Source organism: Suillus subaureus (assembly GCF_016647635.1).
Source record: "Suillus subaureus strain MN1 chromosome Unknown BJ212scaffold_3, whole genome shotgun sequence".
NCBI lineage: Eukaryota > Fungi > Basidiomycota > Agaricomycetes > Boletales > Suillaceae > Suillus > Suillus subaureus.
The window spans coordinates 1,198,339-1,222,652 of NW_024538559.1; the positions used below are offsets into that span (position 1 = coordinate 1,198,339).

Here is a 24,314-nt window from a genome sequence, read left to right on the forward strand (position 1 = left end):
TCTGGGTGTTAAGAACCATGCTCAAAGGAGAGAGAGACTGACTCAGAGGGGCTTGGCCTCAGCTTGTATGCTGTGCCCCTTACCTGAGTATGTGCCCTTCATTTCAGAGGAAGTCCAATGATGGTCCAATGAAGTCCAGAGGAGTGTGGGAAATGTCTGGAGGAGCGTGGGAGAGTTCCGGAGGAATGCAGGAAGTGCTCAGGAGAGTTCCCACTGCAAGGTAGTACTTCTACAGGAAACAGGATGGAAGGGTAGGATGTCCAGAGGACAGGAGGACAGGATGTCTGAAGGTCTGGAGGACAGGAGGACTGAAGGTCCAGAGGACAGGATGTCTGAGGGTTAGGAGGATAGGATGCCTGGAGGTGCACAGGACAGGATGTCTGGAGGTCCAGAAGGAATAGGGGCTACATTGGACTTTGTCTGATACAGAAGCAAACAGAGGTAGACTACCCTTAGGTAGAGTCGGAGAGACAGGAAGTGGACCAAAGTCTGGAGAGAGGGTAAGTGCTGGAAAGGCAAGACTCCAGCCTAGGGAAGCAATCCCTAGACTTGGGACAGAGACATAGGGGACAAATCCGAAGGTCTGGAATTCTGGCCTAGGGAATCTTTCCCTAGGCCTTATAGAAAAGGACAAGACTCAGATGGACTGAAGTCTGGAAGATGATTGGGTAGATCTGTGATATTCAGACTAAGGAAACTACAGGAGTATCTACAGGGGTTATATACTGGAGAATATCTGAGGGGATCAGTAAGCAACAGAGTAAGGCTATGTATGAGCATGTGGAAACACATTAGTAAGTAAGACAGAACATAACTAAATGAACTCAGAGATGAAGACTCATACAAGGATCAATCAGCAAGATGGAAACAGAGATAACCGAGAACTGGAAAGGTGGAGATGCCTAAATGGGGATAGGCACAGGATCTCAGACAGAGGGTGGGGATGGTCCAGAGATAGTACAGTTAATATCCGGAGGTCTGGAGATCTGGGGATCCAGAAGGCAGGGTGGAAACAGGACTGAGATATGTGAGGTGGTGGATGTAGTCTGGAATCCAAGAGGAGGTAAAGTCTGGATGTCTTGCTGGATGGAATGTGCATAGGGTGGACAGGATAGGGGATCCAGGAATGAGTCAGATATGGGTTCCGGAAATAGGTCTGGAAAGCGTGGGAATATGATGGGATCCATGTCTGGCATACAGGATATGACACTGGGCGAACATTGATTAGCTCTGTAGATAAAAAAAGATTGATAGCAGTTGTATAGATATCATTGAACACATACCAGGGCGGGAGTCCAATGCCAGTGTGCCATGTTGGTGAGGCATGGCAAAACCCTAAGTCCCAATTTGAACCACTTTAGTTATTACAACTACCACCATTGTAAAGTTGACAAAATTTGCTCACCTTTCATGTCTTGCTTCTTCCACCACTCTGACTCACCAATATGTCTACTTGTTGTGTTACCTGCTGAAGGTTCAACTACTCTGCTGGTTTGCAGAGCAAAAGAAAGAAAGAGGGCTCTGACTCTGGGGGAAGAGAAAGGCTACTGACTCTCTATGTGTTGGTTGAAGTGTGCCAGGCAATATGTTTGACCCTTAGGAGAAGCAAGGAGAGCAAGATCCACAAAGTGACACCAGGTCAACTCTGGTGAAGCGCACTGAAAGCATGTGTGTGGGAATGTGGAGCATGTAGGAGCACAAAGTGTGGGAATAGAGCATGTGCTGTGCACGAACATGTACTAAACTGGTGGAAGGGCATGAGGACATGTGCTGAGGCTGCTGAGTGGTGACTGATAATAATGGACTGTTGCTGAGAACTAGGGTGATGATTCTGATGGATGCTAACTCATGATAATGTATTCTAACTGCTAGATGATAAGTGACATGATAGTGGTTCATTGATGAAAACTTTCTAGGCAACAGGTAAGCTGTGCCTAGGCATGCTCCCAGGGCTCAGAAGTGAATAGGGAGTGCTCTATGTATGTAAAATGATATAAAGTAAGGGTCCATGATGAAATATAGTGTCATATAATGCTAAATATGGTCTGATAATGAAAATAAACAAGAAGGGACTCACCAGGGGACTGGTTGGATGATGGATGGATGCTCCTGGATGCTGCATGACATAAGGTGACTGAGCATGGGATGAGCACATTAAGTGCGTGTGTGGGAATGCATTGCGCCTCTGGCACATTTCATGGGAAAGTCATAGATGGTGAGTTGCACACTGTACCAATTGTTGTGAGTTGAAACATGTGTGATCTACACCTAGAGCAATCTCATTCTCTACACCACACCAAGAATGCAACTCAGCATCCTGGTCTTATAGATGTGGTCCTGAAGAAGAAATGTCACACAGCTGCAGAAGTAGCTGCTAAGCATCAGGCTAAGTTAGATGCCAAAGAAGAAAAGGAATGTGCCAAGGGTGCTAGGATCAAATGTGTTGCTGATCATGAGAAGAAACAAGCAGACAAGGACATGTCAACCAATGCTACCCCACAGGCTGTAGCCTTACCAAAATCAAAGCCCTGTCCAAGGCCTATTCCAAAGAAGACTTGTGCAAAACCCTCTCTGCCTCCTAAAGATAATGGATTCATTTCTGATGTTGAGATGAAGGATGCCATCAGCAGCACCTTCAACCCAGATCCATCCCAAGCCTCAGAAACAACTGACTCCCACATGGAGGGCTTGGAGCTGAGTGAAACTCCTATGTCCCCACCAAAAAAGAAGGCAAGGATTGACAAATGGGAGGGTAGGAAGGTGCCAGCTGAGAAGCTTAAGGTATGGGATGCAATTAAGGTGGTGCAGCTGGAAGAGGCAAATGAGCAGGAGAAGAGGAAGAAGAGGAAGATAGCCCAACCTCCCAGCACAATAAGCATTGACTCAGATATGGAGTTGAATGTCCTGGTCATTGATGTGACACCTACAGCAACTCACAGCAAAAGATCAGCCCTTCAGCAGGTCAATCACTCAGATGATGAACCTATGGATACTGATATCCCTGATAAGCCTCAGTGGGCAATGCCAGCCTTGAGCAATGAGAACACACCTAAGGTGTGGCCTCATGGTAGTCAGACTGAAGAAAGGGGTAGCAGGAAGGAGAAAATGATGGAGAAGGCAAAGGTGAAGGTGACGGAGAAGGCAAAGGAGAAGTCAGATGATAAGGGGAAGGGGAAGCAGCAATGTGATAAGAAATCGGTTCAGCCAAAAAGGTACAAAGTTCCCTTCTTCTTTTCCTGTTGTCACTTGTCCATCAATATCATGCTCACTCTCAATGAAACAACACTTTATTATTTTTTTCTCAGTGATTCTACTAGTACTATGGACTCAAAGGAATTTTCAACTGGCATCAATGATTGGGCTGTGAGCATCCCAAAGAACTCAAAGCCTGGTAGCAAAGCCAACACCAGCCAGCCCAGCATTTTTAAAAATAGCTCAACCTCATGTTGCAATGGATCCATTCTTCCCCCCCTGACCAATGGCAGCACTCAATCATCATCCAATTCAGTCTTGACTAACAATGTTTTGATTTCTCATGCAGAGCCGGTGATTCACATCAAAGAAGAACCCAAGAACTATTGCCTTGGAATCATTGATGGGGGGGCTCTCTGACAAGGACAAGACCCAAGGTCTTGAATGTGAGGCTGCAGTTGCCAGCCCTCCGAAAGGGAAAAAATGAGCTACAAGCTCAGTAAGTGTCTCATTTTGATATCATGTTTATTTCTACTACTACTGACCACTACAGGCTCTTGTTAAAGATTCCCCCACCAAGCCCACAGCCTGTCAAACTGAACAAGCAAAGAAACTGAGCAATGATGACCTCCCCAAAGGCATTGATCCCAAAATCTGGCGCCATGTCTTTATCTCAACATACATACAATATGTTGCAACATTGGCTAATCCCTGGGAGGTTCCCACCAAGCTGGCCTGTGAGAAGATGCAGGTGATTTGGGATGCAATCTTTCCCCATATTGCTCACACAGTGACAAGCCTTAGTTCAGTCTACTACATTGTAAGTGTGCTCAATTTTATTAACATAGTACTAACTTAGATCTACTTCAATATAGGCTGTCCAGCAAGTTGCCAACTCCTACTGCAGCAACATTGGCTTGGCAGCTATCACAATTGTCATTGTGTACCTTGAGTCTCAGGACTCACTGAGGGACTCTGACAACAATCATGCAGAATTCACAGAGTACGCACTCAGCAACCTTCAATTCTTATACAAGAAGGTGAATGGTGATGACAAGTCTGTACATACTCCTTCCATCTCAATCAATTCCAAAGTTGTTGTTGTGCTAACACTTAGTGCAGAAATTCTGGGGCCTTTATCAAGGTGCATTTGTTGTGCAAACCTTCAGTGCACACTTCACCATGACCCATGGTGCCCAAAAGATACCTGGGGTAGACAAGCCAGGTGTACTAGCAAATCCTGCTGGGGGTCTTGCATTGTCATGTGCCATGGTAAATACTTGTCATCTTATTTATTCTTGAATCTCATGAACTAACAATTCTAACTAGGTTGAATGAGCTTTAACTCTCTGGTCTACTCATACTCTCACCATCAAAATGGTTCAGGCAGCAAAGAACAAAACCAGCATTTCATTGCTGAAGATGATGAATCAGTCCACTGGCAAGGTGTCCTGTTGGCAAACAGGATTCAACAACATCTCCTGGGGTATATTGATGTGTGCCTATGTGAAGGCTATCATGAAAAACCTCCATGAGGACAAGTTCAAAGTCATTGTTGCATCTGCCATGGAATTCTTGAAGAAGAAGAGTCCTGGTGATGACGTCAATGATGCTGCTGTGGAGGATGACCTTGATCTGGATGAGTGTGCTCAGCTGGTGGACATATCCAACGCTGAGTCTGAGGGAGATGACAGCTCTGACATGGAGTAGGAGCCTCAACCTGCCTGGGCCATCACATGTAAATGAGCCTGACTCATTTCTTCCAGTTGTTCACTGTACTACTACTACCCTTTCCTTCTCTAGCAACTCCAAGTCAGAGACTCGGAAAGCCACTGCTGCTGCTGCCATCTCAGGCTGGTGATACTATCATGGACCTACTACTACTAACTAGTTTAAGTACTAGCCTATAGCCTAGTACTATGTTCTTGCACAATGCTAGTACTACTGCTTCACCACATAACTTGAACAGATGCTTTCTCACCACTTGAAGGCTTCTTACTATCATGCTGCTTTTGGCTTATCTTACTTTCTGTCCTTAAGGGTGCGCTCAAGCTCAGTCAGGACCACTCAGAGAGTAGTAAAGTAGTGAGAAGTACATTAAGTGGTGTGCATGCAATAAATAGCACTAAGTCACCCATGCAAAAGTTCAGTTGTTTTTGACTTAATATTGACTTTTGAACCTTTGGAGCCTGAAAGTACTTTGAAACAGTCTTCCTGCTAGTAGTAACCTTAGTAGTGCTATTACCTTCACTTAGCTTGAATAATAAGCACAGCAATCAGAGCAGCTAAGTCACATTCATCCAAAGACCCTACTTGTGGCAAGTCACAATCCCCTTAATGTTTCTTGGCTGAATCTAACTTAAAATATTTATTAAGTGACGCTAAGCTGATCTAAGGTTCATTGATAGTCTATTATGTAATGAGGAATGAGTGTAGGAATAGAGTTAAGTCTTTGCGCAAGCATCAGAAGCAGTACAAACCTTCTGACTTTGTACTGTGATGTCGCACTGTATCATCTCAGTTGTTCTCAATGACAACGTTCTTCCTCCTTTTCTTTTCTTCACTCCTCCTACTCTTTCTATCACTCTTAGAAACACCCAGTCAATTTCTCAAAACACACTCTTAGCAAACACTCTCTGAGTTCACCAGCCTACCATGGAACACATCTTAGTGGACCCAGCACTGGAAGCGCAGCCCAATTTCGAGTCAGCAGCATATGTGGGATGGCTCAATGCCCTTGTGGCAGGGGGCATAGCCAGAGAAGATGCACTCGAGCAAATGGCTGAGGGCTGGAGACTCGAGCGCCAGGAGCACATCCTCCTTTGGCAGCAACAGAATGAGGAAGACACCTGCACCTTACAAGAACAGCTAGAGCGCGAGAGAGCCGAAAAAGAGGTTGAGGAACAGCTAGAGAGGCGCAAAGCTGAGAAGAAAAAGCCCAAGATCAATGATTTTGATGATGGGGCTGTTGTCGCAGACGTTATCATACCTCGCCCATCCCAGTATGCCATCCAAAAGATCAAGAACATGGAGTATGTAGAATTATGGTACTTTAGTCCTGACGGTTGCCATGAGGCTTCCACCACCTCTAGGTCCACGTCAGACTCCAATGATGCTTTTGGCTTCACCAAAGTGGATGGTATAGTTGCCCTCAAGATGATAGTGTCTTTCAAAGCCTCTCAGAAGGCTCTACAGGATCACGACCTATCTTGGCAGCAGTTCAACCTTGCAAAGACCAGCTTTCTCGTTCACATCAAAAAGAACAATTGGCCGCAAAAGCATCAGCAGGCTTTAGTGTTATTTTTCATGCTCATTACCAACCATGAGCATCGCATGCGTCTGCGAGGAGAAAAGGCTCTGCTTCACTATGTAGGATTTGTGTGCTGTGAATGGCATGATCGCTTAGTGCAAGACCAAGGGTTCAACATTGGTTTATTCAATAATGCTCTGTACAACTCGATATCTGGGAGGCCAAATGAGATGAGGGTCTCAAAATGGTGCGTAGTGCATTACCCACCAACATTTGATCACTGACCAAATTCTTTTATATATTCAATCTCACATTGGAAATGAACCCCACTGGCTGTCTAAATGCTTTCACTCTTGGCTGTCCTTGCTTTCGGGGCACAATTCCCCATTTGCTATCCATGTGCTATTGCATATACAACTTCGTCTTTCATCTTCCGCTCCCCCTTGCTTATGCTCACTATGCTGCCACTCTATCTACCCTCATGCTAACTCAAACTCCCATGCTCCCACTTTCACTGTGTCCCTCTCAAACACTTAACCACTGCTTCGCTTACACCCACTCTGCTTTCGCACATTCCTGTATACCATGGCTTAACCAAATCTTTGCTTTCATATAATTGTTTGAATCCTGGCTTACTTGAATCCTTTCATGCTCGCTCTATCTCACTCAGTTGCAACACTCGCTTGCATTTCCCAACACTTCTTCCCATTCTCGGGGAGAGATGTGAGTTCCAGCCGAAATGGGCATGCAGAGACAGTACCTCTTGTGAATGATGGCTGCTATCACCCATACCGCCCTGCTAACCAAATGGTAAAAAAACCACAGAAGTTGCAGCAGTTTTTTCCAGCAGGCACAGGCCAAACCAGCCCATCAGCCTGTGCCCTCTGCCTCGGCCGATTCCATCACCCCATCCACAAATGCACATCCGAGTTCCTATGGGACAAACGAACCAAAACTCAATGTCATCGAAACGCAGAGGGTCATTTGGTCAATCCAGAGGGCCTCGAAATCTGCTATGACTGGCAGAGACCCAAGGGATGCACCAATCCCTCTCAAGCTCATGTGCACGAATGTTCAGGATGTGGAGCAAAGGATCACGGAGCTCAAGACTGTCCTCAAAGTGAGAGCATCTAACGCTATCACTCCCTATAGGCCCAAGGCCTGGCTGCAGTGTCTCATTTCGTTGAATCTCATACATAAATATGCACATATTCCGAAGGGTTTTCGCTTCGGTTTCATGGGCAGTGTCCCAACCATATCTCAAACTTATATTCCACCTAATAACCCCTCACTACATGCACATTTTGATGCCTTCGCTGCCATTCTGGACTGTGAATATTCCACTGGTTGTTATATCGGACCTATATCTAAATCAGAGACTGAAGAACTCATTGGTCCTTTCCAGACAGCCCCACTCTCCATGGTTCCTAAGCCAGGAAAGCCAGGAAAGTTCCACCTCGTACAAAACCTCTTGTTCCCGCTTTGTCCATCAGCTACAATATCATCCATTAATTCCTCTATCGACTCTAACTTATATCCGTGCATGTGGGGTACAGCATCAACGATCTGTTTACTCATCTGGTCTCTCCCCCCAGGATCTCAGGCAGCTGTTCATGATGTGGCCAAAGCCTACCACACAGTACCTCTTCATCCTTCTCAATGGCCAGGCCTGGTTGTCAGGACAGGAGAAGACAGCTTTGCCATTGATTCTAGCTTTTGTTTTGGGTTCTCAGCATCAGCAGGGACCTATGGTGAGGTTGTGGATGCTGGTGCAGACATATTCTGATCACAAGGAATCAGTCTGCTATCCAAATGGGTGGATGATCACCTGTTCATTTGGATTCTGCGAGAGCACCTTGCTAGCTACAATAACCTGCACAAATCTTGTGCCGCTATCATTGCACAAAATGGTGGCATGCTCATCAAAGGAGGTCGAAAATGGTATTGTGGTTCAACTATGCCTGATGACAGAATTGAGGAGTTTGATGAAGACTGTTCGTTTCCCATCATTGATCTCTCAACAGCCTCCCCACGATCCCCAGAAGATGCTCACTTCACATTTTGCTTTGACAACATCAACCACCTATCCAAAGTTCTCAGAATACCCTGGGAGCTGGCAAAAGACATCCTTTTCTCGTCATGTGCCCCCTTTATTGGCTTCCTTTGGGACATCAAGTTGCATTTTGTCTTGATCCCACAGAGCAAGAAGGAGAAGTATGTGGCAGCTATCAAAGAATGGGAGATTCAATCTTCACACATGCTATGGGAAGTCCAGGAGCTTTATGGGAAGCTCTTACATGCTTCTCTGGTCCTCCCAGCAGGAAGAGCTTACCTTGTTTCTCTTGAAACCATGCTATCCATTTTTCACGACCATCCACACATGCCTCGTTCCCCCCCCAAGCACACAGGTGATGACCTCTGGTGGTGGAAAGCCAGCCTCTCACAATCACATGTCTCTTGGCCAATCCCAGGGCCTGTTGAAGTCATTGACCCCTCAGCTTACTCAGACACTAGCTTGGGCACTGGTATCGCGATTTGGATCAATGGCAGATGGTGAGCGTGGTGCCTCCTCCCAGGCTGGAAAGCTGAAGACAGAGATATTGGCTGGGCAGAGGCAGTCAGCATGGAATTCCTCGTTATTGCACTCCTCAGTTTGTGCCCAATGGCAGCTGCATCAAAATATTCGGGGACAACCGGGGAGTTGTCAAAGGGTGGTGGAAAGGGCGTAGCCGCAACAGGGCCACCAATACTGTCTTCAAAAGGATCCATGAGCTCACCGCATCTGTGCAATGCACTTTCCTCACACGCTATGTACCCAGTGACTACAACCCAGCAGACAGCCCATCCAGGGGAATCTACCCTCCCTCAGACCTACTACTTCCCCCAATTAGCATTCCCCAGCCACTCCAACCCTTCATCACAGACTTTGACAATCCCGCTATCCCTTCTGAGTGCCATGCACACAGTAAGAAACTCAAAGTGCTCCCACACATCAATGACTGAGCCCACTCACAAGAATCAGCCGAGCACCTCAATAATGAGCTCTGTCATCAAGGAGAAGAGCTCTTTAAAGTGACGCAAGCTTAGTAAGTCAGCGAATATCACACTGCAGGCTTCCCCCTCATTGAGATCCTTAGTTGCAGCTTATCCTGCTAATCTCACCCCTCGTGTTTCTGTCCTAAGACCACATTGTGCAGCAAAAGACAGGCTCTGTCTCTGGCGACCAGCCACAGACAACACATCATTATCTTGCCTCCCTCATGCAGATGCACAGCACATTCAAGATGTCATGATCCATGCATGGGCTGGCAGCACCCAGGAGGCATATGGAAGTGGCATCCTTGCCTACCATGTTTATTGTGACTCAAATTCCATCAACAAAGCCATGCGTGCACCCGCATCTTCTGAACTCATATCAGCTTTCATTTCAGACTTAGCTGGATCATATTCAGGGAAAACTATATCAAGTTATGTCCACAGTATTCGTGCATGGCACATTTTACATGGAAAATCATGGTCCTTAGATGATGACAAAATAGATGCCATGCTGAGAGCAGCCAAGAACCTCACACCCTTGTCATCAAGAAGGAAGAAAAGACCACCTTACACCATGGCTTTTATAACTAGCATTTTGCAGAAACTAGACCCCAACAACCCTCTTGATGCCACAGTGGGTAGCTGTCTCACAACAGCCTTTTATTCAATGGCCAGAGCTGGAGAATTCATGATCCGAACTCTTTCGTCATTTGATCCCTCCATTCACGTCAAATGCTCTGACATTTGCCACAAAACAGATTGCAATGGGCTAGCAACTACCGTTTTTCATTTGCCCTGCACAAAGACATCACAAAATGGGAAGGACAGTTTTCTGGGTGAAACAAGAGGGTCCCACTGATCCTGAGGCAGCATTATCCAACCATCTCAACATCAACAATCCCCACTTCAATATCGCACTCTTTTCCTATAAGTTTGGTGAGGCACACCATCCTTTGATGAAAACAAAGTTCATTGCAAGGCTTGCTTGCACTGCAAAGGATGCTGGCCTCAACCTGTTGCAAGGCCACGCTATCAGAATAGGTGCCACTTTGGAATACCTCCTCCAAAACATCCCATTCGAGGTCGTCAAGACAATGGGAAGGTGGGCCAGTGATGCCTTCCAGATCTATCTTTGAGATTACACTCAAATTCTTGCACCATACCTTCAAGCAACACCCTCCATTCAAGATGAATTCCTGCAGCACACAATGCCCTGCGTTCGGTAATGGCTTCTTCATGTAAGCATCCATTCTCCTCCTAGTTTTATGGGTATCTTTGGTTTGCTCGATGCATCATCAAACTCCTAGACATTTGGGAACCGCAGCTCACCTTTTATCTGGCAGGACACGCAACTCAGGACCAGGAGGTGCTGTGCACCTTTGCCCAAATCGCTCAGAGTAGGATATATCGAGGATTGTGGACATCGAATGTTCATAGCACAGTAGTAGAGGCAATATTAATTGGATTCTCCAAGCAGAACTGCTCCAAGTGACTCACAAAGATTAAGAATTTTCTTGATTTTCCTGATGTATTGGGGATTTCTTCCTCCTACTAAGTGGTGATTGTAATTCTGGTTGCCCAACCCTATATAACTAACTATGTGAAAATCCAGAGTCCATAGGTGAAAGTAGTAGCAAAAACATGGGTCCAATAATATGTAGGTAAAAGGCCATGAGGTACTGTGGCCAGTGGGAATCCATGTAATAATGCTGTCTACTCAATCAGTCATGGGAAATAACTGACTATGCACCAGTGGGGTTAAGCAGGACTGGACTGGACATGGTAGGACAAGTGTGTGGGATCTCCAAGCAGGTCTGATGCATTGAAGATGCAGAGATGGTGGGAAAGCATTGGAGATGGGTAGGAGATGTGTGGACTGGATGGGGATTGCAGAATAGGGTTCTAACAGGCCAGCCTGAACATGATCATCACACCACTTCATCTCAATAAAGCTGGTTTTAAGGACCCACCAAAGTTAAATGCTGTCCTGAAAGAAAGATTAGAGTGGATGTGAGACTTCCTGTGGTTATATACAAATGTCAACAGTGACAGCAAATCACATCCCACAAATTCTATTGGTGGGCATTGCATACAGGCAGCAGATCAAGCAGCACATAATACTGGGAAGGCTTGTGGCACTTACCTTTCTCAATGCTTGCAGCACTGGTCCAAGGCTTACATTAAGGACTGCAACATATTTCCCCTCTGCATGCAGTTACAAAAATTTTCTTGCATTGATGACAAGTCCCTTGTGGCTGATTTAAAACTCTATCTTCAGAGCCTTGGAAAATTTGTGTGTGCTCAGGACATTGTCAATTACTTGGATATTCCTGAGAACCAGGCACATCATGGATTCTCAAAGGCAATCTCACTGAGGACTGCTCAATGATGGATGGGTCAGCTTGGTTACCACTGGAAGAAAGAACCAACAGGGCAGTATTGTGATGGTCACAAGCGGTGAAGGCAAGGAATTTGGATGGGGTGATGGGGGAAACTAAAGATAAGAACTCTTCAGAGCTCCTCTGGATGTGAGTCAAACTTGACCCAAGGGGATTGCCACTGAGAAAGTGTTACAGTCACATATGCCCCTATTCATTTTCTCTTCTTACTATTCTTGTATTACATCATGAGCTGCACAATGCCACCATTAGACTTGTCTCTTACACTTGTATTACATCACGATTGCCATTGCCATTGTTAGATGACTCACTTCTTATCTCTTATCTTTGACTCAACTCTTATCTGACTCATCATTGACTCACACCTCCCCTAAACTCTCCATATTTGTATATATAGTCAGCGATGTACTTAGTAGAACTTTACTTTAATCTTACTAGGTTTTCACCTGAATATTCTTTTGCTTAAGACCCCCAATCTTAAGTTGTCTGAACTGATATTCAAGACAGAGACACTCTCTCTGCCTTGTCTTATGACCCTTGCATTTGCAAGGTCTTGACTATAACTTCAGCCATCACTCTTATTGAGTTGCTGTTGTTACGACCATCCTAGTTCATAACAGAAAGGATTCCTCTAAAGATTTGAGGGGGAATGCCAAGAGCTAGCTCTTGACAGAGGACCTGGTGGAGCGCAAGAGTATGAAGTGTGACAATAGGTGCCAAAGCACGCTGGATGCGACAGGTATGCGAAAATATGTGCTGGATATGTGAAATGCACACTTCATGGCTGGCTGGAGCTAGGCTCTAGATCTCAAAGCAAGCGATACTGATCTTTACTTGGATTAGTGGGAGATGATGGAGATGATATGATCTTTTTAAGAGCTCAAGTGTGAAAATCGACAAAGGTGATTGTCAATTCAACTACTAGCTGCTACTCTGAGGGATACTTGTGGAAGGGAAGTAAGTAACTAAAAATTTACCCAGAGGCATGTAACGCCTCATAAGCACATTCCCAGGCTTCAGAAGTGAATAGGTAGCAGTAAATATTGTAAGTGATGTAACCAAGTAAAAATAGTGAAACAATGAGTAATTGCATACCATATGTAGCTCTGTGATACATGATTGGAGTAAAAATAGATAAAACACGCACCAATGGACCTTGGAGGATGAGGACAGGACATGTGGACAGTTGGCAACAAGGACATGAAAGTGCGCCAAAGTGCATTCAAAGCACGTTCAAAGCATGCCAAAGCATGTGACATCGCAAGTATTGTGTGTATATCACCCATCTTGGAGGGTGTCAGTGCAGAGGCCAAAACACGAAAATACACCTGTTATATGGTTGGAGAGAACAGAGTCTCTACAGTGGGAAGATGTGGTTTATTTTTAGCAAAATGTTTTTTTTGCTAGCATGGAATTATTATCTGCCATGGATGACAAAATGGAAACAGGAGGGTGAAGTTACTGTCAAGGATGTTGAGGCCAATGCAGCTCTGTCAGGTCATTGAGTTGTGATTTGGTTTCACAATGAGTCTACATTTTATGCCCATGATTGACAGAAACAAAGATGGGTGCATAACTCAGAAGGTGCTGTTCCTCAACCTAAAGGGGAGAGGGCATCTTTAATGGTAGCTGATTTTGTTTCTGCAGACCATGGGTGGCTCCATTCTCCAGATGGGGAGCAAAGTGCTTGTGTCCTCTTCTAAGATGGAAAAGGACATGATGGATACTTTACAAATGAAGACATTTTGGCACATGCTGCAAAAGCAATGGACATCCTTGAGAGGTGGTATTCACACGAAGACCATGTTCTTGTTTTAATAATGCAACCACACACCTCAAATGAGCTGACAATGCACTTTCTGCTTGAAAAATGCCAAAAAGTCCATCTGCAACTTGGGGGGTACCCAGGACAATCAAGGATGTCAATGGCAACAATGTTCTTGGGCTGGATGGCAAGCCATTGAAGGAGAAGATTCCTATGGCTGAGGCAAGGCTTCCAAATGGTGACCCTCAGCCATTATATTTCCCAGATGGTCACAGCAAGGCAGGATATTTCAAGGGCATGGCACAGATTTTGGTTGAACAAGGATACACTGATGCTCCAAAGCTTTGTGCTAAATGCAAGGACTTCAAGTGTCCCAATGACCAGACAGTGGCTTGTTGTTGTTGCCAGCTGATGTATGGTCAGCCTGATTTTATCAATGTTGAATCATGTCTTGAAACTTTGTGCCATGCATAAGGGTTTGATGTTGTATTCTTGCCAAAATTCCACTGTGAACTGAATTTCATCAAACAATGTTGGGGCTTTGCAAAATGGCTGTATTGGGTGAAGGAGTGATCCTCATCAGAAGATGCTCTTGAGTGCAATGTTATTGCATCACTCAATGCTGTTCCATTGGAGTTGATGTGACAGTGAGTGACTTCAATCCTACTTGAAAAGTTGAAATTCAGATGTTGATAAATATTTTGATCTTTGACAACCAATCCTCAGCTTTGCCATGCAGTCCACAAGGTTTATTGATGCTTATCATAAAGGCCTCAATGGTGCACAGGCTGTGTGGACAAGAAAAAAAAATTGTGGTCATCATGTTCTCCCGCAATCAATTATGGACAAGTTTGATCATCTCCCATCAACAAATTAGTATTTGACTTTTCTGAAACTCATTTGTTATTGTGCAACCTCTTAATCTACCTTAACTTCACCATGCCAAAGTCATTACACTTCTACTGTACTTACAGTGGCTCAAAAAACTGTCCACATGTTTTGACATTTTTCACTATCTATGATATTGTGTGAGAACGAACAAATGCCTCAAGGACATGCTTATACCACATTGTAGTATGGCTTCAGGGCTTTCATTTGAGCCCTACACCATGGGAATCGGTGGAGATATGGTGGAGACATAAGGCTTATAAAATGATGACTCATGTGGACAGTTTTTTGAGTGTATATTAAAACTATATAAATCATTATTTATGACACCACAAAAATCATGCCACTATTATATAAATTATGAAGTGGTGTCATTATGTTATTTTATGACTATATCTAACTATATAAACCAGAATATCTCATGTATCATAGTCATAATCACCATGAAAGCCATCTCCTCTGCTCAAAGAGATAATATCCTCTCTCTGCTCACCAAATTTCCTCCAGAACTGGAGTATGCAAGTCCACTGTGGCCAAGTTTATCAAAGAAAGCCACCCAGACAAGGAAAACTCTTGTGAAGGACGTCCATCCAAGCTTACCTCTACTGACAAAAGGGCTATTATCCAACATATCACTACAGGAAAGGCTGATAATGCTATCCAAGCCACCCATTATATCAATTCCACCATCACTACCCCTGTCTCTTCACAAACTGTGAGGAATGTTCTCAAGGCAGCTCATCTCAAGGCAGTAACAAAGAAGAAAAAGCCTCTTCTCTCCATCAAACATAGGCAGAGAAGACTAGCCTTTGCCTTAGCTCATCAACACTGGACTGTAGAGGACTGGAAGCATGTTATATGGTCAGATGAGAAGGTATATGTATGGAAAAAGAAGGGAGATGGCCTAACAGACAGAGAGGTTAATGGGACTGTCAAGTTTGGAGGAGGTTCTTTAATGGTATGGGGCTATATGGGATGGAATAGTGTGGGAATGCTTGCTGAGGTTGAGGGGAAGATGAATGCTGAGCGGTATGTGGACATTTTAAATGACCACTTGCTGCCTAGCTTGGCAGAATCAGGGATTGATGAAGAAGATATCATTTTCCAACAGGATAATGATCCCAAGCACACATCCAGAAGAGCTAAGGAATGGTTTAAAGAACATAACATCAATGTTCTTGACTGGCCAGCACAGTCTCCTGATGTCAATGTCATTGAACATCTCTGGGGAACACTCAAGAAAAAGCTTCAAGCCTATGAAAACCCCCCTAAAGGAGTATGGGAGCTTTGGGAGAGAGTAGCAGTGAAATGGGGGAAGATCACAGCTGAGGATTGCCAGAAATTAATTGAGAGTATGCCTAGAAGGATAGAGGCAGTAATTAAAGCCAAGGGAGGTCATAAAAAAATACTAGAATACCTGGTTATTATTGTAAAATACTTGAGTCAAAAAACTGTCCGCATGAGTCACCATTTTGTGAGCCTTGTATCTCCACCATATCTCCACCGATTCCCATGGTGTAGGGCTCAAATGAAAGCCCTGAAGCCATACTACAATGTGGTATAAGCATGTCCTTGAGGCATTTGTTCGTTCTCACACAATATCATAGATAGTGAAAAATGTCAAAACATGTGGACAGTTTTTTGAGCCACTGTACTGTAGCTTGGTATACCATTGCCATACATTTAGCATACATTCAGCATGGCTTATGCATGCAGTGTCACACCATGTCACATGCACATGATGTTAGTTGAATCCACAAGTCCTCTACCTTAGGTTGATTTAAACCAACAACTACCCCTATTATACTTATAATTGTACTATATATGGTCAGGAAGCAAAACCACTAGACTACCAGGCTTTTCTTATAGGGAAACCTGAACTCTATTGAAGGACCACTCTATAGCCTTATTAGGATGATGCATTGAAATCTCACAGAGCTCGTAGTAAACAGATTGTACATGTAGGTAAACACTAAGTACAAGTGTTGCAGGTGGTGTGAGTGGTACCAGGTACAGTATGCCAGGCTACCCTGGCCCTTCAGCAACCCCTGACATGTCTAGGTGCAACATTATTAGTAATAACTTCATCCTCAGGTTCTGTAAGAGGACTATTAGCTCTAGATCTGTCTCTGCTACACTCATCATTAGCAACTGTTTCATCCATTGCATCCTGTAGTGGTTCATGCATCACAGCATTCTCCTTGCCTTCAGTTATACATGCCAGGGCATGATCCATTGCTGCTCTGAAGTCCTCTTCATCTGACATCAAATCAACCATTCTTGAACCTTTGGTGAAAATAACATTATTGAGTGCCTTCATGATGTCATGTGTGTATTCCATATTCCAGTTCTTGATGATAATCTTCTTGTACAAAGTGAACATAGTATAGCTATATTGGACCTTCATGGTCTCACCCTTGCCAGAATAGCAAAACTCTTTGTTGGCACTAAGTAGAAATATAACCTGACAAAATGGCACCAATGGACAGACTCTTTTGATACATGCAAAACTTACCACAACTGCTGCCCATGCCAATAAACCAGGTATTAAGGAAGTTATCTCCCACTTATTACCATTGCATGGAGGTCCTGCTCACAGTGCAGTCAAGCCATTTTCACCTCATAGCACTACATGGATGATCTGAAAGTACATTACAGCCATTTGCATATGTAATGGTACTGGCGCCTCAATGTAAAACAAATGATAACATAGACTGAAAAAGGACTTAGCAATATTTTGACAAATTGTAGTACTGTGATATCTTAGCTTCCAAGTCTACTGTGGCAACATGGGTCATAACCTGAAGACATTCAAAAGTGCAGAGTTCATTGATGACTCTGATAGCTTGGATGATGATGGCAGCATCCTTGACATCTCATTGACATCTTCCAATTCCAATAGCTCAGGGTCATCGACAGCATTTGTATTTGACACAAGCATTTTCAATTTCAATACTCAAGACAGTATAGATCATGAACTAGATGCCATGGCTGCTCTGCCTCCAGCTGTAGAGCCTATTCCAGTTGCAGAGCCTCTTCAAGCACCTAAAGTCAAGTCAAAAAAGAAAAAATGTTGCACATATACTCTGTTTGTGGCTAAATGACTGATGTGATCACACAGCTAAGCAACCTCGACCTGTGACTCCCCCTCCCAATGAGCCAGAGGTTATACCTGCTCAAGTGGCTCCACTGTGTATCAAGGCAACATACAGCATCACAATTCTGCCGCACAGTGAGCTCAAGAAAGGTGATATCAAGAAATGTGTTGGCACAGCAACCATTCTCAGCCTTTATCTTGATGAGCCTTTTGACACATTCAAGGCACAAGTTCTTCAAAAGATCAAAAAAGAGACCAATCCAACCATCTTGTCCTTTGAAAACTACAAGACTTTCTTTACCATTGTTCACATTGCTCCGCAGCCAACCTCACTTGCAGATGAAGATGATTATCAAGAGCTCATCAAATGTCTGCAGCAAATGAGCACACCTGCTGCCACTATTTATATCCAAGAGCTTTTGGCTGTGAAAAAGGTACTAACTGCATGTGATTTCTTTATGAGCTAATTTGAGTCTGATAGCACAAGGACTGGCCATCAGACAAGGAGAACAATAGAGAAATAAATGAGGATAACAATCATAGCAGCTCAGAATCAAGTGATGACAGTAAGAAGAGGAACAAGAAGAAGAAGAAAACAAAGGTAACACATCATTCTATATCTCAATGTTGGTTGATGAAAAGTTTAGGCACCAAAGGCTGCTGACATAGACAAAGAGATGAAATCAATCAACAAGAACATCAAGGCATTATTGGATCGGTGGGTTTGCCACAAAAAGCCAGGCTGCTTGAGTGACTACTGCTACCCAAACCCTAGCAACAATGGATCTCATGTCCATCTGACATTTCCCCTTCTCGAATGCTGGGTAGCTGCAATGGTTGGTATTAGTTTTGTGAATGTTTTATTGACTGTTTCACTTTGAACACTGCACAGGAAAAAGGGCCAGAGTATGCCACTCTTGAGATGCCTCCTAACCATTCTTCCTTCGGCGTGATTTCTTCCAACTCTCTTGGGTGGCCCTCACTTCTTTCTGTCTGCCACCAACAGCTTGATGAACAATCCAAGAAAGCCACTCAGGCTGAGGCTGTACCTGTCACACCAGCACCAGCACAAGCTATGCCCATTATCAACATCAATTTTCCTCCTGAAATGTTCCAAGCTATATGTGCAGCATCTGACTCACAACCTGTCCATCATGCACCAGTCCCTGCCTTGCTTCTGCCTGCTGTATTACCACCTGCTGTTCCAGCCTCTCTCAGCTCTTTGCTCTTGTCGACACAGCTTGCTTCCCTTGGACCAAGAATGAACCTAACAGACTTTTGCTCTGCTTATGAACTTTCACAAATTCTTCAGTCAAAACTTTCCAATCATGGTTTCATGTCATCACATGCCCTTCGTTATGTCACTGTCGATGATTCGCAAAAGGTGGGCTTGCTTTGTGGAGAGCTTGCTGAGCTCAAGGATGCAGTTGCCCATTGGTGTGGTGAATAGTTGTTACATGTTACATTTTTTACCGTTACTTTTGCTCTGCATGTTCTGTTGTTTCTTGCTACTGTTACTTCATACACTGCTCTCAATTATTGATCATGTTTATATTCTAGAAGTACCCTGAATGATGGATGTATTCCTGTGCATCCTCCACTGTAATGATCTCCAGGGCCTCTTGTAGGTCGTACATAATCCCATCATTGTCTGCTGCTGCAGGAAACAGGTCATAGTTATGACGAATCCACACCTTGAACTTTGAAAAGGCTTCCTCAATTGGGTTGAGGTCAGGGGAGTAGGGAGGTAAAAATATGATTTGTACACCTGCTCTGAGTCAGCATCACTAAGTACATAGATACCATGTAGCATAGGCCTATCAAATCTATCTGCGAGCTCACAAATTTCTTCGCCATGGTGGATCCAAGCATTATCCATGATCCACACACTGTTCTTGCCAGGATAAACCTCACAGTTGGGCAGCTATCAATGAACATGAATTGATGAAAAAAGTCAAGTGTGATGAGTCCCAACTCATGACAGAATGTTCAAGGAAGTGAAGGTACCCATTGCAACACAAAGATCCTTCAAGAACATGTCCTGCAATGATTCCATCTATAGTCAAAGCAGCAATAACTGTGAAGCATTGTCTGCAAACAAATGCACCCTTCATGCTTGCATATTGGCTCCTCTTTGCTTGTCCATACCTCCGAATTTGTGTGCATTCATCTTTTGATGTCTCATCAATGAACAACAGTTGATCTGGTGTATACTGCACCACCCATCGCTTGAAGTCTGCACAAACATCTTCATTGCGCTCCTTAGCAATCTTGCAGAGTTTTTTGAGTGAGATGCCAGCCCATGCAAGCTCTCAGTGAATTGTGGAATAATGGACAGTGATGTAGCGATTGTGTTGCATAAGTGTTGTCAGCTCATCAAGAAACCAATCAGGACAGTGATGGATAAGTTCTAGAAGGTAATGGAGGTCTTTGAGATTGAAAATGTGTGGACAACCAGTGTATTGGCTCCTTGGCTTGACAATGTTACCAGTGTCATTGTAGAGCTTCCTGATTCTATAGAATGTCATGTGGGAGAAGCCAACACAATCGAGGATCTCGCTGAGTCTAAGAATCCCTTGTTCATGCAGGTGAATAGCTGCAAACTTCAAATCAGCTGAAATCTTTCTGTTGCCCATGATATTGATGATTGTGGTATGCAGCTCTTGTAAAATTTATGCTAAGTCCTTTTTCAGTCCATGTTATCATTTGTTTTACATTGAGGCACCAGTACCATTACATATGCAAATGGCTGTAAATAAGGTCAAGTTTTATATTAAGACTCAATGGACCTTTCTGAAGATTTGCCAGTTTCCAAAGATCATTTTGAGTGATATGTCTTTGACCAGACTGGGAAAAAGGGTGGGTGAGAAGGGCTTTGGAGTATGCTGTGATACCAAGATACCAAGAAGTTTCTGGATCTCAGGAACACTTGCTTGATTGTATGTAGTATCAGTAAAATATTGTTCAGGGGGATTGAAGATAACCCCAGCTTTGGAGTGCAGTTTCTTGATTTCAGATGCATGGTGTGAAAACACAACAATGGCTAGACACATGGTAAAGTACCTAACCAAATATAAATGTTGTATGGTCTATGCTCTGACTAGCTGCTATACTTGCAAGCAAGAGCATTCAATCCTAAAGGGCCTGCTCTCTAATAATCAGTACTACACAAGGGGTTGAAAGCCCAAAGGTCAGAAATCAAGTCCAAAGGTATGAGGTGAAGTCCAATTCATGGGAAATTGGGTCCACAGGTGTGGAGATGCAGAGATGGGAGAGTAAGGCAGAGGTAGGGAAAGTGTTAGGACTAGCTTGGAGATATTAAGGAATGTCAAATGAATGAGTGACAATAGTGTCAGGTCAAGGAGAGCAGGTCAACAGGTATACTGGCAAGGGTAACTCTAGGGACAGGTATGGGGTGACCAGTATTGGGGATTTCTCTCACCTACTAAGTGGTAATTGTAATCTTGGTTGCCCAATTGTCATATCCTGTATGCCAGACATAGATCCCATCACATTCCCACGCTTTCCGGACCTGTTTCCGGACCCCATATCCAACTCATTCCTGGATCCCCTATCCTGTCCACCCTATGCACATTCTGTCCAGCAAGACATCTGGACTTTACCTCCTCTTAGATTGTGGACTACATCCACCACCTCACATATCTCAGTCCTGTTTCCAGTCCTGCCTTCCAGATCCCCAGATCTCCGGACCTCCGATATTAACTGTACTATCTCTGGACCATCCCCACCCTCTGTCCAAGATCCTGCACCTATCCCCATTTAGGCATCTCCCCCTTTCCGGTTCTCGGTTATCTCTGTTTCCATCTTGCTGATTGATCCTTGTACTAGTTTCATCTCCGAGTTCATTTAGTTATGTTCTGTCTTACTTACCAATGTGTTTCTGCATGCTCGTACATAGCCTTACTCCTTTGCTTACTGATCCTCTCAGATAGCCTCTAGTATATAACCCCTGTACAACTACAGTAGAGTCCTCAGTCTGAATATCATCTTAGTCCCTGCTCTCTCACCTTAGATCTGCCCAATCATCTTCTGGACTTCAGTCCATCTGAGTCTTGTCCTTTTCCGTAAGGCCTAGGGAAGGATTCCCTAGGCCGGAATTCCAGACCTCCAGATTTGTCCCCATGTCTCTGTCCCAAGTCTAGGGATTGCTTCCCTAGGCTGGAGTCTTGCCTTTCCAGCACTTACCCTCTTTCTGGACTTAGGTCCACTTCCCGTCCCTCTGACTCTACCTTAGGGTAGTCTACCTCTGTTTGCTTCTACATCAGACAATTGTCCGATGTAGCCCCTATTCCTTCCAGACCTCCAGACCTCCTGTCCTCTGTACCTCTGGATGTCCTGGTATCCTGTCCTTCGGACGTTCCGCCTCCGTACCTTCAGACATTCCATCCTCCATACCTCGGACCTCCTGTCCTCTGTACTCCGGACCTCCTATCTGTCCATCCTGTTTTCATGTAGAAGTATTACCTTGCAGTGGGAACTCTCCTGAGCATTTCCTGCATCCCTCCAGAACTCTCCTGCGCTCCTCTGGACATTTCCCACGCTCCTCCAGAAGTCCTCCCGCACTCTCCACCAGAGTAGCCAGCCTCCAGAAGTCCTCCGGACTTCATCGGACCATCATCAGACTTCCTCTGAAATGAAGGGCACATACTTAGGTAAGGGGCACAGCGTATGAGCTGAGGCCAAGCCCCTCTGAGTCAGTCTCTCTCTCCTTTGAGCATGGTTCTTAACACCAATCCTATATAACTAGAAAGTCTGGAGTGCACAGCACACAGCACAGGTGAAAGTAGTAGCAAAAATGTGGTGTGAATAAAACAACTTGGCTAGATAGTTGTTAGAATACCTAGCCAATATATGTCTACTAATCCTGCCTAGCTGCTACACTTGCAAGCAAGAACATTCAACCTGAGGGAATTGCTACTGAGAACAGCTGAAGGTGCTAAGGACACAAAAGTGTGCAGAGCATGGGAACTAGTGTGCAGGTATGTAGAGCATGGGAATGCAAAAGCACAAAGATGTGGAGGTGTGAGATGCAAAGGAGTGAAGGTGTGGAATAGGGAAGTCTTAAGGAAGGCAGTGGATAGCGAGTGAGGTCAAGGATATTGATTGCAAGGGTAAGGGATAGTCAAGAACAGTGTCCAAGTATAAGGGAACCAATAGGGGCTGAAAAGTGCATTCTAAAGGTGACTACCTCTAAGTAAACCTAAGGATAAGGAAGTACTGTAGGAGGGAAGTAAAGTCAAAGTAGTCACTATAGGTACTTTTATACTAGTTAAACTGTACCCTGTTGGACTTGGAAGGGATAGGATATGCAGACATGTAATAAGGCTGCAACACATGTTACAAAACACAAGGCAAGGCAAGGCAAAATATGTACCAATGAGGTAGGATGGACAATGGATGGATTCTGCCAGTCCAAAAGCAGGTCCTAGAATGCAAGAACTAAGATGGCAGATATTTGCAATATGTATCATAATTGTATCTTTGGTGGTTTTCCCCATCAGAGTCCTCCTATCTATAGCTTTGTCAGGCTAACTGCAATTATGATAGAGATTATATGAATTTTATATTAGATAAAGCTTTATAATGCTATGTCATTGTCAGGTCAATTCCCTGATGCTATTTTCATTTTGGTTTAGGAACATTGTCTTACTGGTCATGTCATCATAAAGAGGTGTTTGGTTGTTGATCTTGGTGGTTTTTGGGTTGTGGTTGTTTTTGGGTTGTAGGGGTCATGTGTTGTTTCTGTTGTGGGGTATCATTTTGTTTGGTTATGTTCTAGTGGTATATTAAGGGTAATGAGCCAGCTTGTCACTGTGAGCTTTGGTAGCTCAGCCTTACCTGCAATTTTCATGCATGGGAAAACCTGTCCAATGGTAGTGAGTCAAGGGCTAGTGTTGTTGGCAAAACTGGTTGTGCCCAGTCCTTGGCAGAACTTACACAAAAGGGGGGTGGCAAAACTTGGTAGAACTCCAGGGTATCTGAGACTCACAGAGATGTCATTTAGATCTCTGATAACATAGTTTGAATTCAAGAGAACATGCAAAACAACATCCCTAAAGTAAGATGGTACATGCTGGAGGGCACCCCCTGGCATCACTGGTCAACAACAATTTTGAGTGCCTGGATAAGTTGACAATAGCATGGCTCACATCATTACTACTGGAAATGCAGATATTGCACTGATAACTCATCAGGTGCTCAGATCCAAGGTTAGGCCCATAATCAGTCACTAGCTACATTCACTGGTGGCCAAGCAGACAACCTTTGTTGGTGGAAAAACCTTCCAATCAATTCTGAAATCCACCCACTCAAGGCCTTCTCTGTGACAATCCTCTCAATCACAGGGCATGCAGGTGAAGTAGAGCACACATTCTGTGATCTCAGCACAATACAATCTGGATTCTGCACAATAGTGTAATCTTTCAGCTGACACATTTGAAACACTTGGTAAAATTCATGCAAACCTTTAACTGAGCCTCATGATGCAGATGACCTTCTTGCTGGTCTGGAGAGTATCTCACCTCATGACATCACCAGTGGCCACTGAATTTGCAGCTCACAAAGAACTGAAAATGACTGAAGAAGTTCAGAGCATAAACAAAGTTGAAGTGCTCAAGGGAAATGCCCTTGATTTTGACAAGTTGGATCAGGTCAAACAAGGAATAA

General features: G+C 44.2%; 5 protein-coding genes across 5 annotated transcripts; all 5 read left to right on the forward strand.

The window, feature by feature from the left end:
* Positions 1-2,253: 2,253 nt before the first annotated feature.
* Positions 2,254-5,053, forward strand: BJ212DRAFT_1475989 (uncharacterized protein; the record flags this gene model as incomplete). The annotated part of the gene is made up of 6 exons (XM_041339310.1): positions 2,254-3,198; positions 3,746-4,012; positions 4,068-4,253; positions 4,315-4,464; positions 4,705-4,898; positions 4,996-5,053. 6 exons carry the CDS (start codon positions 2,254-2,256, stop codon positions 5,051-5,053), a joined length of 1,800 nt encoding a protein of 599 aa, XP_041198413.1.
* A 794-nt stretch (positions 5,054-5,847) lies between these two features.
* Positions 5,848-6,726, forward strand: BJ212DRAFT_1295809 (uncharacterized protein; the record flags this gene model as incomplete). Its single annotated transcript, XM_041332358.1, has 1 exon — positions 5,848-6,726. The coding sequence occupies one exon, from the start codon at positions 5,848-5,850 to the stop codon at positions 6,724-6,726; it is 879 nt and encodes a 292-aa protein (XP_041198414.1).
* A 6,327-nt stretch (positions 6,727-13,053) lies between these two features.
* Positions 13,054-14,398, forward strand: BJ212DRAFT_1295810 (uncharacterized protein; the record flags this gene model as incomplete). Its single annotated transcript, XM_041332359.1, has 5 exons — positions 13,054-13,146; positions 13,434-13,502; positions 13,525-13,682; positions 13,759-14,029; positions 14,369-14,398. 5 exons carry the CDS (start codon positions 13,054-13,056, stop codon positions 14,396-14,398), a joined length of 621 nt encoding a protein of 206 aa, XP_041198415.1.
* Positions 14,399-17,319: 2,921 nt separating this feature from the next.
* Positions 17,320-19,077, forward strand: BJ212DRAFT_1475992 (uncharacterized protein; the record flags this gene model as incomplete). Its single annotated transcript, XM_041339311.1, has 6 exons — positions 17,320-17,602; positions 17,652-18,061; positions 18,109-18,228; positions 18,275-18,345; positions 18,403-18,463; positions 18,520-19,077. The coding sequence occupies 6 exons, from the start codon at positions 17,320-17,322 to the stop codon at positions 19,075-19,077; spliced, it is 1,503 nt and encodes a 500-aa protein (XP_041198416.1).
* A 4,785-nt stretch (positions 19,078-23,862) lies between these two features.
* BJ212DRAFT_1261522 (uncharacterized protein) lies at positions 23,863-24,066 on the forward strand (the record flags this gene model as incomplete). Its single annotated transcript, XM_041330181.1, has 1 exon — positions 23,863-24,066. A coding segment is annotated over one exon (204 nt), but the record flags the coding sequence as incomplete, so codon positions are not given.
* Between the last annotated feature and the right edge of the window lie 248 nt (positions 24,067-24,314).